The 21390-nt window shown below is 42.1% G+C and overlaps 1 protein-coding gene across 1 annotated transcript; it reads right to left on the bottom strand.

The window, feature by feature from the left end:
* Window positions 1-881: 881 nt before the first annotated feature.
* clic4 (chloride intracellular channel 4) lies at window positions 882-20625 on the bottom strand. The gene is made up of 6 exons (XM_037072203.1): window positions 20187-20625; window positions 8440-8549; window positions 5482-5607; window positions 4892-4998; window positions 3701-3882; window positions 882-2902 (listed from the first exon to the last, which is right to left on the bottom strand). The coding sequence occupies exons 1-6, from the start codon at window positions 20253-20255 to the stop codon at window positions 2738-2740; spliced, it is 759 nt and encodes a 252-aa protein (XP_036928098.1). The 5' UTR covers window positions 20256-20625; the 3' UTR covers window positions 882-2737.
* Window positions 20626-21390: the final 765 nt, after the last annotated feature.

Genomic DNA, 21390 nt, shown 5'->3' with positions numbered 1-21390 from the left:
GTTTACACCGCAGGTAAAAAAAAATAAATAAATTAAAAAAAAAACATCCTAAAAGTAGATTTTCCCCAGTAGAACTTAAACAGATTTTGAAGACTGTGAACACATCAAATGAAACAAAATATGAAGTTAAAATGTCTAACTTCAGTGTGAACGCCTACTGTTCAAAGGCTGACTTTTGCCTTTGTACATCAGGCAAAAGTCAGCTGATGTTGAAAGGCTGACTATTGCTGGCTTTTAAAGTTGACAAGCACCAATAATTCATGAAAGATGTGGAATATTTTAAGGTTTGTTGAAAAGGTTACGCTAAACTGAATTGCTGGCTTTAATTTGCATTACGAAGTAGCTGGTGCAACCCTGATCTGTTTGAATGAAACTTCAGTTTAAAAAGTGACATCAGTATTTATGTAACTCTCACTGTCACTCCAAGGTAAAGATTTAACATTAGTTACTCTGAATGGATTGAAGATAGAGGCAAGGTCACCCTAACCATGTATGATTTAGGGGGATCTCATGGCAGAAATTGAATATAACGTACATGACAATATTTTTGTGTATCATCACCTAAAACAGTTGTTGAGTTTTCGTCCCGTTAAAATGAGCCTTTACCATCTACACCTGGAGTAGCATTGCCCACGATGCACTGCAACATTTCTACAGTTGCCCTGGACAGGCAAACCAAACCTTGGCTCTGGGAAGAAGCTACTTCAGGGCGTGAGATGAGGGGTATGTCATTCTTTGAGATCTGCAACCACACCTCTAGATGCCACCAAATCCTACACACTGGACTTTGATTAAGGAACTGGCTCTGACTCATATGGGTTGTGACTAACAATTTAAAAGGCAACCGTGTACATAAAAGAGGTTTATACGAAAATCACAAGTCGGAGTGCCAATAAGAATTTTATTTCAATTCAATCAATATTGTTAAAAAAAAAAAAAAAAGAAGAAGAAAGAAAGAAAGAAAGCCATGACAAAGCTTGGATACTTTCTATTTTCTTTGTACAACGTCACACTCATGTTGTAATGAAATGACCTGTGAAAAACCTTCCTGCAAAACATCTGCAGAGAGAAAAGAAGTAAGGCAAAGAGGAGATGGTTTATCTAACATTAGAATCCAGCAGGCGATAAACGGACCCATTTTCCTCAAAATTCAGATGAAACGTATGCAATTTACACTTGAAATCAAATCTGAGCAATCAAAACAAATATTTACAATTCCTTTTTTCCTTTTAAATCAAAATTTGTTACATAACAAAATAAACATGAGAAACATGGCGAACAGGAGAAAACAAAAACTAGTTTTGCTTTATCTGCACTAAAGCACTTTGGAGCTACTGTATCGTAACATACATTCACTACTTTAGAGATCGATCTACGTACTGAAGAGAAAGTAAATTCGACCAGGTATTCTTTTACTGCTACTCTCCTCGGATGGTTATGTCATAAATATCTTTAGTATCGCCTGACTGCACATTAGTGTCCTTCGTTTGAGTAAGCTATGGAGAAGGAAACGCTGAGTGTGTGGTTTCTTTCTTTTTCTTTGACTTCACTAGTTTACATAGCTGGAGTCATCCTATCCACAGTGAGATCAGAATCATGTGCCCGTTTTTGGTCCGCCACGTGTAATCCGAACTAGCGCTACAGCCAGCACGACCACAGTGAAGACTTTCCTTCATGCTTCATGAGAAGAGAAAGAGTCTGCGAGCTTGTATGTGCTGCTCAGTGTTTATATTGACACTTTATATGGCAATGTGGTGATAAACAAAAGGCCGGTCTATACATCTTTAAGCATCTGCAAGCTACATATTGTTGAAACTTTCTTTAGACCTCAGGTTAAATTTTTTCCTGAGTTATCAATTCTGCAGCCGATACAGGAAATCCCCTACAATTCTACTGAGCTGAGCTACAAGACGTTTGCCCTTTTGAGGCAATGAGGAAATCAGAGCATGGATACCAGGTAGCTTTACCTGCAAAATTATTTTGATTTATTTATTAAAAAAACAAAAAAAACAAACAAAAAAAAAAACCTCGACATTAAAATAAAGCATCTTTAAGCTGATATGTCGACCAGTCGGGTTTGGATTAGCTTCAGATTCTACTTAAAGCTGTCAAATACTTGAGCCACTGAAACTTCAACACTGTTTACCTCTTAATAAGCCAAAAGACGACAGGGACAAAAAAAACAAAACAAAACTGCTTCTCGTCTAGGGTTGCTCTTCATCTATAGCAACCCTACAAAGAGCGACTTCATCACTAAATCAGACAACAGAAAATTAACAAGAGCATGTGACCTGAGAGAAGGTCAGCTTGAAGGTCACTTATCAGGGAGCGCTGTTTGACGAAGCTCCCAACATTGATAAGCACTGATACTCATGTCTGGCTGCTTCTCCAACGCCTCGCCGCCACACAACATTCATCAGCATCATGTAAAGCAAAAAGCAATTAATGATGAAAGGTGGTACAATGGTGACCATTTGCTGCATCAACTAAAGAGGTCTTCATAAAAACCGGAGAACAGGAGGGTGGGGGGTGGGGTGGGGGGGTTGATCGAGAAGGGTTCATGCATTGGCTCTAGATGAGGAGAGAAGGAAAAGAAGTCCAGAGTTTTTTCTTTCTCATGAATGAGCACATCAGTCCCAGTACTGGGACGGGGGGTGGCCGCCGTGGTGGTGGTGGTGTTGGTGGTGTTGGTGGGGGTGGTGGGGGTTACAGTGTGAGGGATGGAGGACAGACAAGCTTATTTGACCAGCCTCTTGGCTACATCTCCATAGGCTATCTCGATCTCCTTGTCACTGGGGCAGGTGTTGGTGAACTCTTCGCGCGTGTAGGCGTTGTTCAGGTACTTCCAGATGGCGGCCATCTCCTTGGGGATGTCAAAGCCTCGGTACTTCTTGGCTACCACCTGGAAGAAGGTAACAGAAGTTAGAGCTCTCACCAAACTGGGCTTTGTACTCCTTAGAAACTCAGAGCATATTGTCAGTTATTTGCAGTAATTCAGAATTAATCTAATCTGAAGAATAATCTGTCAAGAAAATATACATTTAACTAAGAAAACAGTTATGTTTAGTCATTTCTAAATATTGTGAGAGACTTAACTTAAGACTTGAAGCAAAAAAGAATAGGCTGCACAAGATTAATAAGTAATCACTAACATCTAATTATTTTAAATGATTTGGCAATTGTTTTAAGCCTATTATAGTACAAAATGCCATAGATTCACTAGTTCCAACTTTAAAATGTTTGATTTGCCAACAATGGCCGAACTGACAAACCCTGGAACAGCCACTATTATTGTTTGAAATTATTTAGAGGTTTTTGTTTATAAAATGCATCCATTATATTAGGTCTAAATATGTCATTAACAGGAATCAAAAATATTAGCAATGATACATTCGTAAAAAAATAAATAATAAAGACATAAAACATTAAAAAGGCAGTACAACATTTTATTTTCAAAACATTGGCGGTAGTCTAACCATGATTCCTAATGCACTCATGTGAGCAAGCTAACCTTACACTAAATCACTGTGCAGCAAACCAGTCAGCCATATACCATTATTATTAGTAGCATTACTGAAGTTTATGACATTTAATTTATTCATGACTGCAGAGACAGTTCTATTGGTCTATCATGTTATACTATGTTATAAGATATTTCAATGACCACTGCAGTGATTCAGTGTTGTTTACAAATGCTCACCTTGACTATATGCAGCTTGGGCAGCAGGTTACAGTCAGCAAGGGTCATTTCATCACCATCCAGGAAGTTGCGGTTGGAGACCTTGACGTCCTCGATGCTGTTGTGGTCGATCTCATCAGGCAGGGGTGAGCGAAGATACTCATCCAGCTTCTGCAGTGTCTTCAGAAGCCCACGCTCTAGAGCTGTAAAGAGATATATTATAATATTAAACAGTAAAAACGGCTTTAATTTATGTTCTATTATATTCTTCAGCACTATGAAATACTTAATAGTGTTGAATTGCCACAGCTTTTCCTGATGCCATCTATTACAGCTGCTACACCAATATGCTCATCAACCACATGGGGGCAGCATTTCATCAAGAGACAAGCACTTGTGTGCATTATAACCACAGGGAAACTACAATCTAACACAAAGCTTTAGAATAGCAGCATAGTACAATGAGATGCTTTGTAGGAGCTCATTACCCACCACATATTTCAATGTACTGCAGTTTGTTGCACAGGTTTTTTACTTTGTCCTCACCCCATATCCTCCCGTCTACAGATTATTCATTAATAATTAATTCCATATTCAGAAAATATGACATGAATGCTTGATTCACTTTTTCCACAGCATTCTTGACCTGAGAACTTATCACCGAACCATGAGATTCAGCCTCAAAATCTGTTGACACAGCTTTGGCTTTCACATCTAGCTCACCATGGTTCAATATTTTCTCACGGTGGAGAGCAGCCAACTAAAACATGACACAAAATCTAGAGTATTTTCTGAATACTATAAACATCTTGCTAGGGAAACAATTCCACAAATTGTTTCACACAAGATTCAACAGGGTCTACGAGACAATATTGTCAACATTTTTCATATTTTTCCAGTAATGTTATCTGTTAAAGTCTGTGATATGACCTCTCTTACAGCAGGGACCGGGGAGCATGTATCAGGAACAGGAAGGATGAGATTGTGAGCACTAGTTCGTTCTACGAAGAGCTGCTCTGTGGTTTTCCAGAGACCTCCACCAGGTGAGACAGGGAATATGAGGACAGGAGGAGCGCTGTGTTCCTGACTGAACCAGGATACCAATAAGGGCGAGGGCTACCAGTGTCGCCCAGCAATCAATCCCTGTGCTAAACCAGTGTGCCCAACCTAGTGCATGTTTGTGTTCGTCAAAAACAGCCACAGGTAACTTACCTTCATTTGCATCTGGTTTTGAGTTCTTAATGAATGCGGAAAACTTGGCGAAGATATCCATACCAGCTGTGTTGGACTCTGGGTGTCTGGCACCAAGCTTGATGTACCTGCACACAGGCAAACATCAAACAATAACAGGTAAACACACATGAATGTTGAAGTGGTTAAAAAGATAACTGATGAACCCCAATAAAAAAAAAATGACTTAACCTGTTGACAAATATTACTAATGTTGCACCTATACATGGTAATTGTAGTTTATTCTGAGTCCTACATACACCACCACCCTCCTGGTATAAATATTTACGTGTTGTGTATTATTATGCAGAAAATAATCTTCCACAAATGCAGTCTTTAGTCCTGTTTGAGTATATTTTTGTGATTTTTTAATTTTTTTTAATTTGATTTTGTTTAATGTTCCCAGCAGGAACAAACGGTCTATGGGAATGACTAGCTGAGAAAGTCAGAGAGAACTGAGAAACTGACTGAAAGATTGTTGGAATTATCTCCATTTAATTCACAGCATTGATCTAAGAGTGTGCTCAAGCCACTGCGGTGCAATATTGCCACAGAGGTGAGAAAATACTCACTTTGGTGGGCAGAGGATATCCTCAAGGAACTCCTCAATCTTGTTGACGTCAGTTTTGACCTCGCCATTAAAGGTGATGAAGGGCGGGTGTGTGCCTGGGGCCAGGTTCTGGAGGTCTGCAGGCTTCCTAAAAGACAAGTGGAGCAACTTTAGCGCAATGAAACAAACAGAAAAAAGCTATAAACATGTTTTTTAAAATTATTTTAAGACATATTTGTGGATCTGACCAGTAAAGTAAAAAACATAAAAGTAATTGTGAGAGGATTCGTGATTGGCCTTCTGTTTCCTGGTTAATCACGTGAATACAGTGGGTGTATATTCACTTTATAAAAGTTCGAGCAATTGAGAGTCAGCTGCACTTTAAACCACTTTTTTCCTTTTTCAGCCATCTCACTCTCGTCCTTCCATAACCACGGTTCCTCACTGTGTTTGACTGTCTCTATGTACGTGTTTGTCTCCCTCTCTCACTGCGGCCTTCAAACCAGCACATTTTGTACCAGATGTCTCTGGCAGGCAGATGACACTGACACACATAAACAAAATGAGCATGTGTTGAATGAGTGGTGTGGACACAACTGACTCATGAAATCCACAGACGCTTTAATCCCTTCAGTTTAGAAACAGCAAAAACACACAGCAGTGTCCCCACAACTGTTGGAACCTAATAGACTGATGTGAGCCAGCGGGCGGCGCGAATCCACTTAAACTAATGTCACAAAAACTGCATCCTCCCACGGAGACTGTTTGATGGTCCCGGAAGCAATAGTAATAGTAGCTCCAGTTTTAGGATAGGCCATCTAAGGGCACAAATAACAGGAAATTACTTCAATTCTTCAGCATACAAAGAGGAAGTTGCACCCTCGCCCAATGATATCACTGAAGAATGGCCAACAAACCGTCTAGGAGAATCCCAGGCTTTCATCACAGAAATGTAAACATGACAGCCTTGACCCAAGAGAAGACATGAACTCAAGGACTTATGGCAGTGACATGTGACATTCAAGTCTTTCTACAGGCATATTTAAATACTACAATAAAATCAGCCATAAACATGGCCAGCACACACCTTCTTTTGCAATACATAGTTATTTTATGTTTACTCAAGATTACAGACACTATATAGCACGAACCAAGAATCACATGTTTCTCTACTAATAAAAAGAATACATGAAAATGAAGCAGCAAGTAGTGACACCAGCTGAACAAAGGGTTGTTTGAGAAGAGGGGGGTAAACAGGCACTGCTAAGTAGGCGGACATCCTTCATTGGCTTTAACAGGATATCAGCCAGCTTTGTTTTATGTTACACCTCCACTGCCAGGGAAAATACATGCAAATATAGCCAAAGTTGACTAGTCAAATAGGTTCTGCTTTCCTCTTTTTCATTATATAAAAAGCCCCAGTATTTATATGGGTGTCTATTTTCTGCGTGAAGTGTGCATGTAACAAGTTACAATCATGTAACTGTTATCCTATCTAATTTTAGTTCACTATTAAACCATTTTCCCTTTGACTCACCTAAATTAGCATCTGCGTCATGTTGCTGCCTCATATTGGCTGCTGCAAATGTATACTTAGGTGTGGCCACACCTCTGATGTTGGCGCCCTGATGAAGACGCAGTACTGGAAACACCCTTTAAAACCTTATCCACTTTAATAATGGCTTTTTAATATTTCCATTCCTACTTGTTTGACACCTTTCCTTTCAATTTGAAGAGCCTGGATAGCAGGGCTCAAGATTAATGCTGTCCTGCTGCCTCATAAATTAGTATGTATAACTATTGCTTATGTCCCTTGCACTGTGTCTTCTAATGCCGTTACCATAGGTATCTCTATCTCTCTCTCTGTCTAGCGCTGTGTCAGCCCCAGCCGATACCAGCCGGCAGGCAGCAGATTCCTGCTGAGTATTTGGCTGAGGAAGCTAACCCCCAAGGATCTAATAGCCTACAGCTAACAGAGCTAATAAAGCTAACAGCTAACCAAAGCAGTACTCTGTCTACTAATGTCTGAATTGTCTAACACAACACAACAAGTCTAAGTCTAATACAAGTTTACAGTAGATAATGTACTTAAGTACTTCAGCTGAGTACAGTTTCAAGTTTCAAGTACTTTGAATGCCAATAATAACAACCAAAGATGAGAATATAATAAAGCGAGATTTAGATTTTACAGTTTATGTTCATTTAAGGATGGTTACCATGTGTTGAAAAAAAAAAAAGGACTGTCTTCTTGTTGTTGAAAAGCACAGTATTTATTTTATCCAAGTTCATCTCTGTGGTGTTTTTGGTCCCCATGTCCCAGAGGAGAAGACGCCTGTCAGAAATCCAGAATCTCTGAGTCAAACACACGTGACAAACAGAGACCATATAAACCAGACATCCATTTGACCATGCCTGGAAAATGATCTGGCGCTTGTCTGTCCTGCCTTTAGCATGTGGAAAAAACGTTTAGAGAGTATTTAGATGAATCATACACAAAAAAGAAAATAGAGTGGGTTTGGTAAAGAGCTCTGGTACTGGAATCCACATGTGAGGGCACATTTGCTTGCAGCTGGCAGGAAAAATTTAAATTGCAGTCAAAATTGCAGGGGATAACTGTTTTTTGATCCCTGTGGTGAAAATAAAAAAAAAAAACAAAAAAAAACATGCCGCCCATCAAAATCTAGGCAGGAAGTAAACTGAGCGAAGAACCCTGAATAGCCTCTCCAGGGTCTGTATGTTTATTTTTCTCGAATTTTCTCCAGCCTGGGATAGGGTCATGGGAAAACCAAATAAGCAGTGGGGAGGCAGCAAGTGTGTCAGAGGTGGGGCTGGATCAAAGCGGTACGGAGTCACCCAAAAAAAGCTGAAGGACACTCCCAAAGGAAGAAAAAGAGGAATATCCTGGTTTAAACGGCCAATGAAAGGAGAACAAGGCAGACGAGGAAAACGGGCAGAGGAGGATAATGGCTGTGGGACTCACCTCTTGAGATCCACCGTGGTGACGTTGAAGACGACTCCTTTGAGCCACAGGATCATGAAGAGCCTCTGGGAGAAGGGGCAGTTCCCGATGCTCTCTCCATCACTTCCCGCCTTAAATAAACAAGACAGATAGCAAGTTAGAATGTGAGCAGGTTAACTTTCAGCAATATACTGCAGGTACCATTCCTGAACAGTCAATACACAAACAATACCAGCCGTTTCTGTCCTATGAAGACCGCTGAAAAAATGTCTGGGAATTAATGACTGCAAGATCTTAAAAACTTCTGGAACAGGTTTCTGATGGCACTGATAGCACTTAGCTTTTAGCTGAACACAAAATGGGGAAAAAAAAGGTCCCTGCAATCTTGATGAGATCGCATCTCTGTTGCACAACCTTTATTGCCCAGTGCATTTTACTGCACTCACCCAGAGAGGGCCCATTTCAGACAATGACTCTTTGATACACATTACAGACTGCCCTCAAATAGCCTTAAGTAGGAGAGCCGACCCCCTTGTCTTAAATGCTTCAGCACACTTCCTCTCCATTAATCTGCAGAACTACTGTCCAAGAGTAAGAGGAAACTTCTGGAGTGATTAAGACTGGGACAGCCTCATGATTCCTCTTTTGCTAGACTGCACAAACACAAGAGGTGAGCTGCGGCGGCGGGAATGGGATCGACAGAAGCGGCGCGTGTCCTCCAAATTAATGAGGAATGCTCATCGTTTAGCACCAGACTGAAAACAGGGCTGAATGTTGATAACAGACATCAAGCATTAAAAAACACAATATGTAGGTTTTATTTGAGCCTGACAAGTGATCGCTCAATGGAGGATGAGAAGAAGTGACAATAGCAGTGTTTCTGTCAGTAAACAGAAAGGGAGGGTGCTGTGAACTGTCAGAGATATCTCCTGTCTTCACAGCAGCCACCCTGCTCTTTGTCATGCTCTCTCCTTTCGTTCTCTCTCTCTTTAAATCATCCTTCACTTGTGCTCACAGCCATGTATGGAGTGAGGAGCCTGTAGCAGAGGACAAATATGGCTTGGGTTCTACATGAGAAGGCAGACTGACCATCTCATTTGATTAAGTGAGCTTTGCGCAATATCTTAATGAAATCTGCAATGCTGGCTGTTGCACACGCTTCAAGAGAGCCAATTTCATTCCTACTTAAGTCATATAATGACCAAAATTCTGAACCATTGCGTGAAACAGAAATTTTTCTTATTTGCTCCTTTTTGTTCTGAGTGCATTGACCAGTGATAAACTGCAACCTTTATCATAGACTGGAGCTATAAAGCTGTGGGTACAATGTTGAGGTATGCCACTCTCCAGGCGAGGTAGGCCAAATAAGAATGCACAGTATTCATCTATTCACAAGGACAAGCATGGAGGTCATTCAAGTACCTGCCCTCTGGAATGCACCTCTTCATTCATCCAGTGAATTACTGTAGCAGAGCCTCTGTGGAGCGGTTAAATATCGTTTTGTCAGTCGCAACCCATTAACTGCAATTTTTGCCTCGACTTGTGTCCTGCAGGATGTGATATTTTTGGTGGATAATGTTTAATTCTTACCAAATGGCTGACAACATCACAGAAACAATTTCCAAATACTCAGATCCTTTCTGTGACCAGAACCCAACACCTCTTTTATTCAAGGGGAAGTGTCGATCTGAAATCTCGTTGGAAAGAGTAATTTGGAGTTTGCCTAGAGGAACTGCCTGCAAGAGCTTTTTCTCAAAAGTCATGGCTGAATAATTAAACTGATCTTGACAATCTAGATGAATTACAGTGAGAACATAATTGACGGTCCAAGTGTGCCCAAAGGATTACATTGCAGCTGTGTCATGGTTAACAGCTGAGGTGATCTAATGGACACACCCAAAAACTTTTGGTGAGTCTGAATAATTTACACACCAAAACACAGGGCCCAGGTTTAAAAATACTGGAATATAACTTCCACTTGTGGACAGATTTGCAAAGGGTGCTGCATAAAAACACATTTCTAATCAGTTTTTAACTCTCGCACAAATGGATGTTCAGCATCAGAGAGGCAGGTTCTGCACTGTCCTCAATAGTGGACTTTGTTCTCAAGTGTCCAGGCAGGCCAGCAGCTAATGGTTAGTGCGAGGCCGGCTGCTGTTGTCCTCTGTGTAACGCCCAGTGGGATGGCTCTGTTTGATCTGCCTGCTGGCATCCATTGTACTGTGGCTGTCCTATTCCCCTCCCTCTGAATTCAATATCTGAAAAGCTGGGATTAGATCACTGCCTTTGTTCGGGAAATGAAAGTCCCTTTTTCACCGTACATGATTCAGTTTCTAAAATAAAGCTTTGGCCATAAAATGTTGGGGGTATCGTGGTACATGGCCATTACTAGGCAGGACCAGCATTGGGTGTTTCTTGGGGGGGGATCAGAAATGACATCAATGGGATGATCACTCCATTTTCCCCACAGCTACAGAGACCCATTCAGTTCTGGATCAAGGGAGGCAATGCAGTGCAGCAACGTTCCCATGGCGATGGCCAGACACATGACGTGAAAAGCAGAGCACACAGTGTTGAGGGGATGACTGATTCACAGGTAAACAACAAAGAAAGTTTTTTTTCGCAAAAATGCAAACCACACAATGCACTATCAATTTAAATCCTAAAGATGCTTACTGTACTATAACATAATGAGCTGCTTTTAAGCTGAGCTCATCCTCAAGCTCTGTGCCTCAAGTGGCCAGGAAGAAGGCCACAGCAGCTGAGAATGACATTTCACTCTTTTCTCTCTCTCTCTCTCTCTGTGTCTGCTCTCAGAGCCATGGCGGTGCACCAACCCTCTGGAGTCTGCAGTAGAGCAGCTCTCTAGCGAAAACAGCTCAAGAAGGAGATACTACAGGAAATAGAGAAGGAAAGAGAGATCATGAGTATTGCTTACAGATATTAAGGAGAACAGGCAGTAATGGGTGCTTTCTATGGGAGAAAGGTGAGACTGCAAGCTTTGAAGGCTGTGTGCCATTTGCACATTGCTCTTTTCTTCCTCATCTTCTCCCTCCTTTATCCATCTCCCCTTATCCTGGGCCCCTCTGTGGAGTCAGACAGGGGGCGGGGGGGATGGGCATTTGGGGAGGAGGGAGAAACTATTCCAGAAATGTCCTGTTACTACCGCTGAGGAGGTTGCATGGTTCAGTTTAAGTGATGATGCCGGTTGGAGCGGCATTTCAGCTGCTTGTGACATATAAACTGCTCCGCTATTAAAGAACTGCTGCCCTACATTTCAGTGTGTAGTGGTCTCCAGCAATAATTGCGCTGAATAACATTTCAAAGTAGCTCTCTTGCAGTGTGAGCTCAGATTGATGAGAATTAGAAATTAAAATGAAATGTTACGTGAAGCCAATTGGCCAAAACAAGTTTGTAGAGGTTTCAGGACCCCCCTCGAAACACTGTCCTCCTCCACCCTACTACCACTTTCCAGAGTGCTATTATTATAGTGTGACATTCAGGAAAGGGCTTCTGGAGAACCTTCTATACAGCAACAACACAAAGCCCTTTTTGTTTGTGGAGTTTAAAGGCACGTCACCAGTTAGCAAGGGAGGGAAAAAAAACACCCCAATAAAAAAAAAAAAAAAAAAACAAGCGAGGAAAGAAATGATTTGCAAATGGGGGCCTTATAAGGCATTTTCCAAGTAGTAAACGAGCGTTTCGATCCTGAACACAAGCAGCGTTCACAGGAACACTTTGCACTGCCCCGTGTTTTGCCTGCCATTTCACCTCCCGTGTCAAAAATGACTCACATCTTGCAGACAGTTACACCATCTTTCGCTGGGATTCGAACAGAGATTTCCCCTGATGTGGATGACAACGTCTGGGCGACAGAAGCCACAACAGCTGACGACTGCCAACAGACTCTCAAGCTTTATTTAGGCTCAATGGATGGACTGTGAGTTAACACATGCCTGTTTATTTAATGCCAAACACATACAGCTGCCTAGCGGAGAGTGTGAGTCACGCTCAAGTCGGATGTTATCTAGTAGTCAGTGTCCAGGACAGCATTGCCCCACAGCAGGACAATGAGACCTCTGTCAGCATGGGGGCCAGTATCCTTACGCTTATTCTTCTCTAACACAGCATGAGATCATTCCTCTTCATCACTTCCCCTATGACAAATTCCCATATAGCCACTGATGTAATGGACCAGCTTAACACAATGTTACAACGTTAGACCTCAACTGATTAGCTTGAGCACTTCAAGGTATATGAACTTTTAACAGGCACAAAGGGTTTCTTCTTCTGCACCGTCCGGTTACATTTTACGAGCAGGCACATATAACGCTCGAACTGTTCAACTCAACCTCCCTCTTAAAACACTCCCAATTTCTCAGTTATTTAAAGCCCTCTCATCAGAACTTGATACACAGCTCTCCTTTTTTTTAGATGGGTGATGTGAGATCACTGTTACCATAGACAGCATTCAAGGACAATGGATCCTGTTCAGACTGGGCATGGTCCTCCCAGTCTCTACACACAGCCTAATTTTAGTAACACGGAGGCTTGAGCGTTCCCCTCCCAGATTTCATATTCTAAATTGGGTGGGCTGCTCAGCAAGTTCAAGGCACACTTTGACCGAATAAGGAACTGCACTGTAACGGCGCAGCAGCTTTCCTCCTCCTGCTCCAACACACATCAGGAATGTCCGTTTGAGAGAGTGGGCAGCCATGGTAACGTCACAGCAGGAACGCCTCGCCCTGTTTGCTGGACAAGTATGCAGCAGGATGGTGGGTTAGGACTGTGACTCGACTGAGCAGCTGAATCCAAAGCTGGCTGTCTTCGTCACTTTGAATCAGGCTGAATGAAAGTTAGGTTAATGACCCATATAATTTTGGTTCTATGTCCTATTCCAAAGGCAAGGCCAACTACTGAACAGCAGCCTCACACCTGGAATGATTGATGCCTTGTCTACCAACCTGGTGGGCCGACACAGAGAGAGAATACTGTGCTACAAATTTTGAGTTCTTATGTTCTTACGTGTTTTTGGAAATACCAGATGTTTTTTGTTTTTTGTTTTTTAAACTCTTTTGGCCTCTAAAAATATATATTTTAGTAAGACAATATGAGAGGGGTCAAAAGAAGATGGTACTTTTATTAAAAGTTACATATGCCAGTTTTGGTTGGGGAAACACTGCTTTATATGGTAGAAAAATGAAATATCTCTGAACTTTGTTGGGACAGAACAAGCAATCTCATAACATCGTCTTGGACATTTCGGGATATTTTATTTTTATTGATTAATTTAGAAAATAATCAACAGAATTATAGATTCTTTAAAAAAGATCATCCTCTGGGCCTTTTTGCCTTCAGAAGGATGGCAAAGAATGACAGCAAATGGGAGTGGACAACAACATGCAGCAAGCTGGACTCAAAGCCAGGTCATTGTGTTGAGGGCATTCCCTTTATAGATGGGGCACATGCTCCATCAGGTGACGTACCAAGTCGCCCCAAATTGTTAGAACTTAATAGCTAGGAATCATTCAATAAACAGCAGCTTTAAATACTCTATTGGAAGGTTTTGTCCATCACCAAAAAGATACTGATTTTCATTCTCATTTTCTGAATGATTCAGCTTGACTGGGTGGGTAATGAGAGGTGAATCCCTCATTCTAACAGCAATCAGTGATGTGAGTGTGAGTGTACAGAGGAGTCTGAGTTTGCCATAACATGGAAATGCTATCACATCCTTGGTGTGGCTCTGAGTCAGGCTTACATCACTCAGTGGAAACCTCAACACTTCCAGTCAGACACATGCCTTCTGTGCTGGACCACACGAGCGCTGTGTAAGAACCAGTGGCTAATGTGGAAAGTTGGAGACTGAAGTCTAAAAGAGACTGACTGCATAACCAAGTCAGTATTGTTATAACTTCTGTATCTAACCTAGGTGTAGAAGAGATAGAGGACACACAGCTAGTTCAGGTTTCTCGAATAACATGATGGTGCTTGGTGATGAGTAATACGGATCCAAAATGACGGAAAAACAAACAGACAGCCATGTGGGAGATCAGCATGAACCAACAACCCTCGCCCTAACTGTTGTTTCAAGTGTCTTGCACAAACAGTGTGCTGCATACTGAAGACTGCAGCGGCTCCAACGCCCCACCCACTTACAGAATCAGAGAACCCAGGCCGATGACCAGGGCAGACTCTCGCCTAACAAACAAAAACCCATGCGTCTTTCATCCTCCCTGTTTTTTTCCCCACATTTGCATAGGGAAAAACTAGCTCCACCTATCTGAAACTTATCTTCACAATGTAATTTCCCTGTACAGAAATGACATTTTTCCATTTCCAACCAAAATGAACCATGTCACATTTCTTTCAGAACAAAAGTCTAGACAGCTGTGTGAACCACCCTTTGGCACCAACACAATGCCAGTATGCGCCTACTACTCATGCCATATTTGCATGGCAATATATGTCTAAACCATGGCCGCACAAACACTGGCCTCATCTGTAATTCTGAGCAGACAGTGTGTCTCCCTCTGGCCACTCGCTGCTTGCATCCACTCTGACCTGCAATTGAGTTGCCTCTCAGTACTAGTCTGGGACACGCTGCCTGGCTTTTAACACCATAAAAATCAAACATTTAAAACATTTGAGGAACCAGTATTAATATGAACCAAATTTTACTTGTCATTTGTGCTGTAGTTTAGTCACAATGTTATTAAAGTAGCCCATATGATGCAATTAATTATCATGTGTTAATACTTAAGACTCATTTCAGCCAAACATAATGAATACATAACATTACCAAGCAGAGTTGCAATGATTTGACATCTTATAGACTTAACGATTAATCGACTACATTCAAAACTGTAATTGCTTCTAAGTGAAAGACAGCTTAGATGGACATTTGGGATACTCAAGGTTCACTGTACACCTTAATGGCAGAGACAGTTCGATAGTTTGATGAGTCAAAAAAGATGCCCCGGTCATCCTATCCTGCATGTTCAGTTGCCACACTTTGGGTTACACACACCTTGGCTCTGCTATGAAGACCACAGCACGTGAAACACAAGCAGACTGGATCATGTTAAGACTGATTGAGTTACATGTGCACCGAGCAGGAGATTCTCCTCATTCAAGAGATCACACACCTCTTCTGACAGTGAAGATGGCTTGTCTTCCCTTTGTATCCTGATCTGGAGGATTACAATTCCTGCACTAATCTGTACAGCCCCTTTGGTGAACAAGTAAAACACACCAGCCAGTGAAGTAACAAGACTCTGTTGGAGTTAAACCTTAAAAGTCTCATTTCCATTCATGTATTTCTAGGGTGGTCTTACTTCCTGTTCTTGCGCTCATAGCAGAAATGCCTAATTAGCCGACAACTTCCTGGGCAGGCAGTACAAACAAAACAAGCTTTTCCTCCTTCTAACGGGCTGTACAAAGCTTTTCCTCAGAATACATTGGCACAGAATGATTATGTACAGCAACTATTCGTTCAGACACAACCAATAACAGGCCTATATTCTACTAACATGGACACGACCTCTGCACATTCAGTCTCAAAATACAAAGATTGGTCAGAGAGCACCTCTTTCAACTAGTGTATTAACACACTACATCGATTTGGCCAGTCTCCAGGGCCAGTGAACCGGACCGTAACAGTGGTAGAAGCAGTGACCGGGCCAGGTGCTGTAATAGCAAAGTATGAGAAACAACAGCTCAAAGCAACAGCACAGCACTCGACAAGAGAAACAAGCCATTAATTATTGTTCCGTAACTCATGATGCTGACTGAAGCAGTGCCACATGCTAGGGAAACATTAACTAGGCTATTGATTTTCCTATAAAAGAAAAAAAAAATATTGCCCAAGGAGGGAAAGAAGAGTTCATTTTAAAGGGTAAGTCTGAAATTTTTAAACCTGGGACATACTTGGCATTTAAACTAAAATGACTAATATAGACAAAATGTTTGCTTCCTAAAGGGTATGTTTGAACTCGAACTTAAAACACCAAAGTCACACAATAACACAAAGTAGTCGATTGTGTCAATGTAGCACAATGACTCTGGTGTACTGCAGAGTAAACTGCAATGTCAGTGGAGTCTGGTGGCTTCGAAGAGAGCAATATGACAGTTGTTTCTGGTTAAACAAAAATGATCATACTCTAGCAACACATAGCATCTCTGTAGGAATCCTTTTACATAATGTTGTCAGACACATAATTACAATACAAGAATGCCAGTGGCAAAAACAAGCACTTTTAATGGACATATTTTGACTGGTGCAAATGCCCCAACAATTCTGTTGCAGTCTTTGCAGCCCATGTTGCAGCTCCCAAATGAGGCAAACTACTGGACCAATTCCCAAACTTCTGCCCTTAATACTTATTTTCATTTCATATATTAAGATGAAAAGCAACCTGCAATCATAAGGCAAATTGAAATTCCAGCAAGATAAAATCATCTGTATTATTACCACCATTCACGCGGTGGTTTGAAAAGTCACCCGTGGCCTTGGATGTAATTTCATGAAACAGCACTGACTCGAGCACAGGGACTGCTGAAAAAAGGTCATTGTATTTCCATAAAAGAGCACATCACAAGGCACAAGTCTGATTGTCACATGTGCAACTGATAGCACAATATGACATGAGCAGCTCCTCCCAAGGCTCCTTATACACGTTTATGGTGTGACACAAAACATATTTCCCCTTGTCCGTGGAAGAGAGACTTTGATCTCAGTTTGCATTGTGATATGTGCTGCTGAGCATTCATTCTGTCTATAAAATAGTCCGATAATGTAGACCCCAAACGTCCCTACAAAAGTGTGGCTTTGTTGGGTACTCCCCCTTAACACAAGCGGACGGTTCCCATGGGACTGTGCTGAAGGACACAAACAAACACAGATGGGCTCTTATGCCATCCAGACTTAAAAGCACTTCTCCACCATGTTTACTGGCTTTGCCGTCGCTGTCTGCTGGCAAGAAAGTGGAAATCTGGAGGCAGCAGAAGGCTTTGCAACCAGTAGTGCGACCTTGGCACACTTGCAGCCATGAGGCGCATACACAAGTAGAGATAAAGCCCGTCTGTTTCACTTGACTCATCTGTATTCTGCGCCCTCTCATATAGACGGGTCATAGGCCGGTGGAGGATGAGTCACTGGCGTACTTCAATTGATTCAGATTTGTGAAAAGCTGAATAAAAACATATCCAAAAGAGTAATGATTTAATGATGAATCTTGGGTACACTGATAACAGCGAATCTCCTTCACCTTCCTTGAGCAGTAACACAAGACACTCATCAAACTGATGTCAGAAAGGCTTTCAAGAAAATCACTGATTCAACCAGGTAGTGCTGCTATCAATAGACAGGATACTTAAAGTAATTTTACTTGACTCTGCAGCTGCACTCATCCTTTTTGGCTTTATGTCAGAGTTACACTTTTCCCAACAATCACAGCACAGTTGATGGCAGGTTTAGGGGTTCACATTGCTACTACATGTATGGGATGTGTGGAAGGGCCAAGTCAAACAGACATGGGCGGATGCTGGGAAGTCACCTTCTACAGCAGTGAAGCACTGTCTACTTCGCATGCTTGCTAAACAATATTTGTACTGTGATGAGTTCAAGGGTCGATCCTCCCTCCTACGAAGTCATCATACCGTGCTCATTTGTACCTGAGAGCAATATAAACTGACAAACTTCAACTCCAGGGCCCATTAAAATGTGAGCACAATGTAAAATGTTCCCATAGCAATGTGACAACTGTTGCTATAAACACTGCAGGAGAAAACATCGCAAGATCATAATATCTCTAAACAGGGACAGTCAGCCACTAGTGTTGTCACTGCTTAGTCTATACAGACACGGTGGCAAGTCTTGCTCTGGTAGCATAATTAGTCCCCTTTGATATGTGGCACTTCCCTGCCAGATCAGACACTGCTGTGTGTGGAGAGCACACACAGTTTGTTATCAGCTGTTCCCAGAGGCCCGGCTCAACGCAGTGTGCCTATGGCAACCTGCATGCCTGCCATTGTCTCCCCATGACTGTGTTTAACGCAGCACCGTAAGAACAACAGCATCAGTAATAGATGTGGACATGCCAGACTCTGGCACATAATGCTGAGCTGAGAAAGAGGGAATAGAGACTCGCACACAAGTGAAAACACACAGTGGAAGAAACTTCTTCTCAAGGTCCGAGGAGGGAGGGGCTGAGAGGGAAGAGCATGCCACATGTGTAAACCTTCCAGGCCTGGGATGATGTAACCTCTCCTGTAGCCTGGGAGAGGTATTTAGAAGAAATGGTGCTGGCCAGTTCGTTTTCCATCCATTCTGCCTCGTCACCAAGAGGCCCTCTGTTCAGCCTCATCTACAGAAGGCTCCTCTTAAAGAAGCCAACAGGAACAATAGAAGCAGGACAGAGGTTTGGGGGATTATATGACTGAATCTGGAAAACTAGAAGATTTATTCACAGCTACTGCAACTTAAGAGTACAACTTTTACAGGCCGGAGCCAATGGCATTGCAAATGCATTATTTGATTAGATTTTAACAAAGCAGATTTGCAGGTAATCCTCTCTTAAAGTAATGACTCCCGCGTGTAGCATTTTAGTTTGTTTTTTCCACGGCTGAGCGCATTCGCCATCACCGTTACTTTTTAAGCGCTTGCTATTGACAGCCCGCTGACTGCAAAATCACCCACAGTCCATCCCAGTCTATTCACCGTGACTCCCTCCCAGCACCCCCCAATCCCAGGCCCACACTCCCCCTTTCTTCTTTCCTTTGCCATTTTCCCGCCCTGCAAAGCAGCAGGCTGAAGGAAGAAGAACAGCCATTCACAACCCCATCAACCATCACCATCCCAAGGCAGAGACAATGATGCATGATTACAGTTTCAGGGAAGGTAGTGGTGCAGTAGAGCTGATAAGAAAACAGACCATCAGTCAAGCGCTCAAATCAATAACAACACATAGATGAACTGGGCTTTCCAGAGAGCAGTAAGGGCAGCTAGACAACACTGAATAACAGCCAGTGCCAAGACACCATTAATGACAGATGAGTGAAAAATACAGCCCCAGTAGCCCACAGTATAAATGTAAATGAAGACCTTTGGACGACTGTCTAACAAAATAGCATCTCCAAACTATTTCAGTGATCTTTGACTGTAGACTTCAGTGACGACACACTAAACTTCACAATAAAATAGCTGGTTTAAGTCTATCCCAATGTTAATCAACGACTGGACAGAAATAATGCACACACTATATACATATAAATAATGTATCTGTCAGCCCAACCAGCATGAACACGCAGATGCAGCAGCACGTCAGCAAACGCTACAGTGTTGAATGGAGTGCAGGAGACCACTACTGCTGAGCTTTTGTTAACGCGTTAGCGCCCTGCTCTCCAGCATGGCAGGCTCGACGAGCAGGGGGAAGGAGCCGAGTCCGCCCTGCCGGTGACACGGCAGGCTCCACATGGCCACGGTGGCAACGCTGGCTTTGTGGATGGACAGCCTAAAAATAAAAATTCAACTCAGCCCGACTAGCATTGTTTTCCTCGCGGTCTTTTATCAAATATAGAAACCCTCGTGAGCGAAATCTATCTCAGACGGTCTTAAGCACAAAACAAACAAACAAAAAAAACCTTTGCATTTGTAGACACAATAGCACACACTGCATCCACGAAGCCTTCATCATCACAGTACACTGGTGTGTGTGAGATTCGCAGAGAGAAAAACTTCTCCCATGCGGCTCGTACCGCGGTCTTACCTTCACAAACAGCTCGATAACGGGCTCGTTATCCGCCTTTACTCCGTTCTGCGGTACCGACAGCGACATTGCGGGTACTACTATTTAACTTTTGCTATCAAATGGGAGTTGTTGGGTTTTTTTCCCTCCTGCTACCACGCCCGACTTAGCTCGGTCCTCTTCTCCACCACTCTTTTTTTTTCTCTCCCCCGTACTGAAGCCCAGCAGGCGCTTTGTCACCCCGAGGAGGACCCGGTGCAGGGAGCACAAAAGTCTGGTTAGCAGAGCGGACAGGGAGGGCGGCGGTGTCTGCCAGATACAGCTGTTTGACCGGTGCTAGTGAATAACGCTAAGCTATTACAACATTGTTAAGACCGTGAGGCTCTTCCTCCTGGGTATGTAGTGATGATGAGGACGGGTGGGAAGAGGGAACGGGATTATTTAAAGCCGTGATGTCATCTGAAGCGCAAACATACAAAAAAAAATGTGGGAGGGTTTTGGGAGGGGAGTCTTCTTGTTGGGAGGAGGAGGATGAGGGGGATGCCTCAGAGCCGCTCACTGCTACGGAGACACTAATATACAGCAGACAGATATATTCTGCCTCTTATCAACAATTAAATCCATTGTGAATACCCAAGGATGCACTATGTGGTGTTGGTCAAGAAATTAAAACACTCACTTTCAATATTCACTATATTAATGAGGTAATAATACACTCAGTATTTTTTTCGATAACTGTTCTCAAGTCCCCAGAAAGAAGCTAGAAATGCAAACAAACATAAACAAAGTAAAGCTGTATGAAACTGAGCTGTCCTTCAAGGTCAGTTTGTTTATTCAACTTATTTGTCATGAAAAGTTTATTTAGTTTGTTTACGAATAAACAATCAATGGAGATCTTTCTCTTCTGATTAGTTTCTTCCTCTAAACATACATGCTTACATATTGTACTTTTAAACTAACTTTTCATCGGTTATTTTTCTATTATTTACTTTTGTCTATGCAATTCCCTAGACTTTTGATTTTATTATTTATTTTGGTGCTTTTGATCCAGTCACCTGTTTACATACACTGTGTTTTGCATTGTCCGGTTTCCCCCAGATACTTGATAATTATCAGTAAAAATGCGATTCAATTTAATGAATTAGCCAATGATTAACTCACTTATGTCAAAACACAAATTAAGGTTAACTGTGATTTTCATAATTGGCCAGTACTGTTACAAAAC

The sequence above is a fragment of the Acanthopagrus latus genome, chromosome 16 (genome assembly GCF_904848185.1).
Source record: "Acanthopagrus latus isolate v.2019 chromosome 16, fAcaLat1.1, whole genome shotgun sequence".
In the NCBI taxonomy this organism is placed as follows: Eukaryota; Metazoa; Chordata; class Actinopteri; order Spariformes; family Sparidae; genus Acanthopagrus; species Acanthopagrus latus.
Note: the sequence above shows the minus strand (reverse complement) of the source record. Positions and strands in the feature narration are given on the sequence as shown.

Bases quoted from the DNA above. Each gene is read 5' to 3' on its own strand.
- clic4 (XM_037072203.1), bottom strand. From the start codon at position 20,255: ATGTCGCTGTCGGTACCGCAGAACGGAGTAAAGGCGGATAACGAGCCC. The intron at 4,999-5,481 runs GTGAGTATTTTC...GCCTGTGTGCAG, and splicing joins GATATCCTCTGCCCACCAAA to GTACATCAAGCTTGGTGCCA. The intron at 2,903-3,700 runs GTGAGCATTTGT...ACCTTCTTCCAG, and splicing joins CCAAGCTGCATATAGTCAAG to GTGGTAGCCAAGAAGTACCG.